An 8243-nucleotide genomic window follows, 5' to 3' on the forward strand; every position below is an offset into this window, starting at 1 on the left:
GGTTTTGATGTGGAAATGGATGCTGTTGGGGGGAAAAGGGGAACCAGACTTGTGTTGCAGCCAGCTGTGCCCCCCCCCACCCCCACCCCCACCTCAGAAAACAACTCTGTAACCCACTACATCTGGCCCGGTTTGGCCTGGCCCTGGCCTCTGCTCTTACTACACTGACATTAATGAGCACCACAACAGTAATGGCTACCAGGTCACTGTAGGGGAAATATACTGTGGCAGATTGTGTATTAATAATCTGCCATGTCTGTCATCTTTGGAAGGGCTCTGGAACTTGTATATATTTAGTTTGCAGCTTGGTGTTCGCAGCGTTTGGCCTTTTTTTCTTGCCCAATACTGTACATGCATGTTTTTCATCATAAACTTTTACTCTGTGTCATTTTATAATAGTGGAAATATTGCTCATGCGCTAAGCCTGTTTTGCTGTCCCCACAGCTCCAAGCATATAATAAAGATGGAAGGAAGGTCTTTATGTCAGCCCTCTGTGAGGAAGCAGTCGTCTGTAATTATCACTGCTTTTCATCCCTCGTAGCAAACACAACAAATAAGTGCTCTTGTGTGACCTGGCAACATTTATTTGTAAGCTTGTTTGTTTGTGTTCTTGCGATCACATGACCAGAGCCCCTTAACCCCCCCCCACCGCCGCCGCTTCCCCAAACCCTCCTTTCTCGGAGCATCAAGTGCATTTGAAGTTGCAATATGGAAGTCATTAGCCACAAATCCCAACAAATATAATAACAGGGCGATTAGCTCTCTCCTCTGCTGTTTTTCTTTTTCCTCTCTCTCCCTCTCTCTCTCCCTCTCTCTCTCTTGTTGCCGGGGTGGTGCAGTATTCTGTGAGCGCAGGGCTTGGTCAAGGGCGAGTCCTCCTCTTTCCTTTCCCGGACTTTTTCTATTTGTAGATCTGCATGTATTTTATAAGAGGCTTCCCCCCCTCCTTCTCTCACTCTTTCATGCGGTGGTGGTTCTGTTTCCCATCACGGCCTATGATGAAACCACACGAAAGCCCAGGCCCATGTGACGAATGCGCAACAGTTGCTTGGTGACAAGGATAAAGGGGTGTTAGGTGGGGGCTCGGGCGTGTTCAGAGGGGAGCGGGTCTGAAGTGATGATGGTCCAATCGGCAGATGAGCTCTTCATTTCTCCCATGACAAGGATAAAATGCCCATAGCCACACGTTCCGATGTAAAATTGGCCTTTGCTCCTTAGTGTAATAGATGTGTGGCCGTCCGCAGGGCTCTTAAATGGTCCATTCATCTTTACGATGGCCTCACTTATCTCTGAGTCCTTGCAGATCTGCTACTTCCCATTCCCACCACAAGCAAATGGTGCCTAAAAACCACATAGAGCAAACCCCCCCCATCTCCCTCCCGGTGGCAAAACGCTGCCATATTTACCATCTCATCCTGGAAAGCTAACTTGGCTGCAGCACGGCGGGACGGCTGCCAGCAGCAGCAGCTCGTTCCAAGCGGACCATGTGCAGGCAAGCTCTGCTTCATCCTGAGACTCCAGAGTAAAGTTTCCTGAAGGAGGAGAGGAGACATTTACAAAGTCATTTGGCTCTTTCTTTTTGATACAGTGCGGTGAGCAGCGCTGCATGCAGCCAAGTTCAGTCATTTTAATACCCGCTCTTTTTGAGGAGGAGATATTTGAAGGACGTGAGCTCATTTGGGATGCAGTCGGCTGCCCTGTCCCTGCCTGATGTTATCCTCTCTGACTGGGGCAGCAGCAGTCGTGATTGCTTTTGGGGAGCAGTGACTCATGATTGCGCTTGTGCTGCTGCCAAACTCTCAATAGCAATGTTTCCTTCTCTTTCTGTCTGTATCCGTGGCTGCTGGCCTCCAGAAAAATTCATCATATGACTCCCATCTTCACAAATTGGTATATATCATATGATACAATGCATATCCAAATACCATCATTCAGGGCGGTTGGCTCTAATGTTGGTATCAGAACACCCCCTGCTGCCGCGGATGATCCGAGTCCTTCACACGTGCAACAATTCAGACTGTCCAAATGTGCATTATTTTACACACATCGCCCATCCTCTGGGTGTCAGCCAGCCGATAACTTCTTCCCTTCCACCCCTCTCATTGCTCCCTCATGTTAGGCTGGCAAGGGCACGACCCCTGTTGTAACACCATTAAGCTGTTTTTATATTTTTATGGAGTCGTGTTCTGCCTCAGCCCCTCTCAGGTGGATTTACGATCCGGTGGCTGATATCCTCGCATGCAGAGGCAGTATTAATTTGCTAAGAGAGAGGAGAGCCATTTACAGACAATAGAGTGGCTTCATAATTGCAGTCACCGGACACCCTGCGTCTCCCTTCGCTGCTGTTGAGCTCCTGTCAGCCAGACGATGGATGTGCTGATAAGCCTGAGTGAACAAAACGGCCGAAGCAACTTTAATTAAACGCAACTTTTGGCTGACAGACCGAGAGCAGTCTGTGATTTACGCTAAAATTAAGTGTTAGTGCTGCTTTTGTGGTGGATGCGCAAGGATGGAATGCGTGTTTGCGTGTAAATGGTGCATGTAAGAAAGTACGTGAAGCTTTAGGTCCCACAATTCTACATTTATTCACTTCCAACATAGGGTTAGGGTTAGTTTATTGACATGTTTTTTAGTGTTTTTGTTTTAAATTATTGTGAATTATTGATTTATTGATGTTTCCCAGCTCCACTAGACCTGTGGAATGACCTCCAGAGGTTGCCATGTAAGGATGGACCCTGGCAACAGACTACAGGAGTTGCATTACAAGGCAGAGAGGCAAAGAGATCCCCAGAGACATGTTTGTTTGTGTGTGAGTTGAAAGGGGATGACAGAAGAGGCAAAAGCAGCAGAGGAGGAAAGAGTAGAGGAAGGTGAAAGAGATGATAAGAGAGAGGAAGAGAGAGAGAGGAAGTTGGGAAACCTTGAACTGGAAAGAAAACGAGGAAGAGGCTTGTAGCACAGCTGGCTCACCAAGGGGTATAATGACTGTTGTATTGCAATGCATTAGCTCATACTCAGCCCAGACAGCTTGACTTGATGAAAGGGGCCGGTCATTGGCTAACCGCGTACATAGCAACAAGACCCCATGGAGACGAGCCAAACAAGCGAGTATTGTTTTTTTTCTTATTAACGTTTGATTGACAGGCGTGATGGGGAAATTGTTGTAGTAGTTCCATGTGCTGTTGCTTGACATTTTTAATCGCAGTTGAATTTGTTATGTGTAAATCTTTTAAGAATGAAACAATATATATGTATGTATGTATATATATATATATATATATATATGTATATATATATATATGTGTCAGAACTTCAAGCTGCGGCCTTGTGGCATCTTTTGCAAGTTAATATCATATGTAGCGAGTGAAAAGCCTGTCTTTATCCCCACTGGTTACACTGAAGGGGTGTCCTGCTTTGTCAACATTTATGGCAATTATGAGTAATAAGCAATGAGTAATCATAACAGTCACATCATAAATTTATATTTTCCTTTGTAATACCATCAAAAGAAGAATTCAGTGGAAGCGGGTAAGAAATCTCCTGACAGGATTCCCCTGAGGCTCAGTGCGATGAGCACTGATGGCTCATCACACTCCCATCAGCCATTGTTTATTTGAATTCCCTCTTTCGGGGAAGAAAAGCCTTTCACCAACCATTGTTTTGCCTTGGGAACCCGGCTCTCTCTCTTTCTCACTCCCTCGCTCTTTGACTCGGCCATATGGTTGTCATACACTTCCTGGAAATTCAAGCCATGTTTGGTGTTTTTTTTTTTTTTTTTTTGCTGCATATCTGTGGGGCCTTTTTTTTTTTTCTTTCTGTGCTCATGTGTCGACATTAATTGAAACAATACTGTGATTGATCTTCCTCTAACACTTAACACTTTTTGGCCAGAGCTTGAAATGAATTGTGCCTGGGCAAAGAATACAGTTATTCCAAACATATCGTCTATGATCATTCCAAACACATTAAAACATTTTAATAGCACAAGAGCATTTCACAGAATCCAGATTCTCAATAAAGCGGGTCACATATGTGGCTGCTTTTTACACGCCTGTGTAAAAGCTCTGGCCAAGCTTTTGATTTCCATCTTAACAGACGTCTAATCCCTTATAGCAAGCACCAGATTTTGATTTTGTTTCATTTTTCTCACTCTCTCCGTTTCATTCTCCCTGTTTCCAGAGTGTTACACTGCCAACGGAGAAGACTACAGGGGCTTCCAGAACCAGACCAGCCTGCATGGAGGTAAACCCTGTCTCTTCTGGAATGAGACCTTCCAGCACCCTTACAACACACTCAAATACCCCAACGGAGAGGGCGGTTTGGGCAGCCACAACTACTGCAGGTCAGTCCCTATTCTTGATCCGGAAGTTTACTGATATGTGAAGGTTTTACTTATTAAAAATGTGTTTGTTTGTTGAGTTTTAATGTCAAATAATATGGTTGTGACCCACAGGTTATTATAGCAGTTCATGGGATTGAGTATTGAGTGGCAGGGTGGGGCGATAGGTCACAGGTTAAAGGTTCTGAATGAGAAATAGTCCAGCACATAACTCCCCCATAAAATGGCGTTTTGTAATTTTATTTCCCAATATGTCAAACTTTTCCTTTAAGATATCTTGTCTTGGGAACCTCTGCTACAAAACCAGAAATGTAATATATGACATATATATCTCTATATGAAGAGTGATGTTTCCATATATGTCACATATAAGGGGATATATTATTATTATCACATAAATACGAAGATATACAGTTATAACATATATGAAATACCCATAGTAGAATTTGTATATATAAATATTTTAAAAAAAATCTATATGATGAATCTTTATATGGTATAATATGTTGCCACCATATATGTTTGTATTCAGTTTATATATACATATACAAGTTTATTAAAACAAACTATACAAAAATCTATATGCTTTTATATGTTATATATTTATGTAACATATGTCTACAATATAAGCATACATACATAAACATACATATTTTTATGGGCTAGATGTATATGCCAAAATATGAAATTGTTTCAATTTCTAACAGGTTTCATATTTAATTTTTACATATGTTTTATTATATATACATATATTACATTTGCATATGGGCGGAAAGCCTGTGAATATCAAACACTGCATAAAACGACTCATCAGCAGCAGTCCGCCGTCTTTTCAAGAGAACATTTCATGTCTAATACGTTTTGTTTAAAGTCTTTGTTATACAGCTGTAAACAGCTGTTTTGTAGACACAACATACAGCGGAGCATGTGGAGCTCAACGGAGGAGGGAGTGACGGAGACCAAAGAAAACATTTTGCCCAGTTGGAAGTTTTCAGAAAGTTAAGAGTTAGTTTGTATTAATACGTAAAAGGCAGCAACAGATCGCTTTTCCCCAGAGGTCGCACTCATCAGCATTTTACACATAAGTGTATTTATTATTAATTGATTCATATGTGGTGGTATGATTCCCGTAAGACCGTCCTGCTGGTCCCTGTCCATTTCCATGTGTTTTACAGGCGCTGCGTACAGAGCTAAGGGTAAGAGTTCACTCAGAGAGCTCAGCATTTCAAGTAAGCTTCAGCTCCAGCTGCCTGGAAGAAATAACAATTGTTCCCTCTTGTTTTTTTTATTTATTGTGAGGCAATCTTCTTTTGTGGTAGAGATTCAGCTGATTTATCACAAAACCCCAAGCAGCAGCTCACAGTTGCACGGTTGCCAAATGCTATCTTGTAATATAATGATAATTTATGTTATTAATGTAAAACTGCTTTGAGTAGCATCTTTAAAATCCATCTTTCTAAGATACTGATGTTTGACAGTGTGTTGAACTTCCTCGACAAAGCATTTGACTTTCTGAATAATTTAGAACCAGGTCGTTGTCGTTTAGAGCACAGGGGACCTGCTGAGACACCCGCCTCTGAATGTTTTATTGGTGGTAGCCAAACAGAGCGTTTAGCCTAGTCATCACAAGGACGCAAACACGCTTGGCGAGTTTGTGTAAGCAAATCTCCATCCCTCATCCCTGGAATGTGAAGGGACGCAGTGGCTTCGGGTGTCTAGAAAAACCCTTTCTGTCCGTTCGTCACACTCCAAAGCACGACTGTCAGCGTTGTATGCACGACTGTCAAACTTGTGTATTTGCAGGGGAGCCGCACTCTTTCGTGAGTCAGTTCAGATTCACCAAGACGTCCAGAACAGTGGCTTGGCCCGGCTCGCCAAACCCCTAAGAAACAGAACCCCCCCCCCAGCCCAAAGCCTCTGAAACATTTCTCTTAAGTCATGGTTGTAAACTCATAACACAGCAATGCTTTGAAGTGGCACTGTACAGATTTGTTTTTACTTGAGCTGGATGGGAATTGAGGAGATTTATGAGCAGGATACATACAGAGGATTGAGGGAGGCTTTCCCTGCACATTAGGAGCGTATTGTATCCAACAAGCGATTCAGAATGGACATCTTCATTGTTTGGATTTGGCTGTTTTTTTGGCCACCAATGCAGTTCGCAGCTACTCCGACTCACTGACAGCTCGTAGCTTTGTTTCTCTCCTGACAGAGGGATTTCTGTCACACAGGGCCGTAGCTGCAGCCACTCTCTCTCTCTCTCTCTCTCAGACAACCCTCCCTCCTTGTAAATCATCGCTCATCTGCGGCACTATTGGGACCGAAAGTGGCCACTTCATTGTGAAAAGATGAGGGTTGGCATTTATGGCATGTCTGCACTAAGGTCAAGTATTTGTGCGTGTGTCCGTCACGTGTGTGTGTGTGTGTTTGTGTGTTGCTGTGTGCACATGTTAGCATGTATGTGCCGGCAGAGGAGAGGGTTACCCCACTGCAGAGAAAGATGTGTAATGTTTGAGTTCTTTGCTCACAGGAAGTTGGCTTGTGAAATGTTTTTTTTTTTCCAGCCATGTGGGGAACTGTTTTGAACGTTGCTCAATTTGGATTGCAAATCTCCTGTTTTACATGAATTTACATTTTGCAATTCAAATTCTGCTTCCAGTATTTCTTTAACCCCCTTTAACCTTCAAACTCTTTCTCATCTCCTGTTTGTCTTTTCAGCTGAGGCTTATATTTTTGCAGACATTTCTGTCCAGAATTGTCAGGTGATCATCGCTGGTGGTAATTCTTAGACAAAAAGGGAGGGTAGCAGAATGAAATCGAGAAGGAGGGGAGGAGAGCCAGGGCAGCGTTTGGCACGTCTGAACCTGAGGGCCAGTATGTGGTTTTATGAGATGGGAGCTGAGGTCGAGGCACAGGTGGATAATGCGAAGCCATGGAGTCACCACATGCTTAACTTTAAAACACGGCTCTGAGCACGTATCAGATGTTGAGAAGAAGAGGATTACGAACTCACTTCTCGTCCCATCACTGGCTCTTTTTTTTTTTTTTTTTTTCTCCTCCCCGGTGGTGATTTAGTCGAGAGGTCATCACAGTGGTGCCGGAGAAAGAGCCCTAACAGCCCCCACATTTCATCTTTATAGCCTGCTATAAAATACCCCAGCAAAAACAGGGAGAACTGGGCAGAGGGAAATGTCACATTATTCCCCTGCAAAAGAAAAAGGAGCACAAAGCCTCAGGAAAAGGACAAGAGCTCTCGTGTCTAAGCTGAGACTTAGCGAGACTCATTTCAGCAGTGAATATCACATTACCAATCGTCTGCGTGGTTTGGTTCGGAATTCGGAAGTAGAAGTAAATAATCTGCTCTTCAGTCTGGTATTGAGCTCGGACCTCACTTTGCTCTTTTACATTTAAACGTAATGCGTTTTTTTTTTTTTTTCCAGTTCTGAAGTACTTCTTTGACCTTTTCTTAACACTTCATGACTTTCATAAGAACAACATCCCACTAATAGAAGTTCTGATTTATATTTAGTTTATTGTTCCTTCTCATCTACTGTTCCTGGGCTCCTATTGGACTCCCTCCATGGATGCATTAGTATTAGATTGTGACGAGCGTGACAGTTCGGTGGGTGGTTGAATAGCTCTGCCAGCCATTTCCTGTCTATTTATATGCAGGTGTGTGTGTGTGTGTGTGTGTATTGTAGAATTTATGAGTGTCCACTATGGCTTCTAATGCTTTTCCCTAACATAGATGAGATAATGGAAATGCCAGAGTGAATAGTGTGTTCTCCAAGTTGATTGTAATTGAACCTCCACGATGTCAGGTGCAAATCTGAGGTCAGGCAAACTGCAAGCCAAGTTATCCGCCATTTGTATGACTAGATTACGACCCCCCCCCAACCCCCCC

General features: G+C 43.2%; 1 protein-coding gene across 2 annotated transcripts in view; it reads left to right on the top strand.

The window, feature by feature from the left end:
- Positions 1 to 8243, top strand: part of kremen1 (kringle containing transmembrane protein 1) — a 60306-nt gene that overhangs the window by 18064 nt on the left and 33999 nt on the right. For both annotated transcript variants that reach the window (XM_023417090.2, XM_023417091.2), the window contains exon 2: positions 4180 to 4342. In XM_023417090.2, coding sequence (XP_023272858.1) covers positions 4180 to 4342 — 163 coding nt within the window. The remainder of the gene's footprint in view (positions 1 to 4179; positions 4343 to 8243) is intronic.

Source organism: Seriola lalandi, unplaced genomic scaffold (genome assembly GCF_002814215.2).
Source record: "Seriola lalandi dorsalis isolate HSWRI2012SDOR001 ecotype SW California unplaced genomic scaffold, Sedor1 jcf7180002054572, whole genome shotgun sequence".
In the NCBI taxonomy this organism is placed as follows: domain Eukaryota; kingdom Metazoa; phylum Chordata; class Actinopteri; order Carangiformes; family Carangidae; genus Seriola; species Seriola lalandi.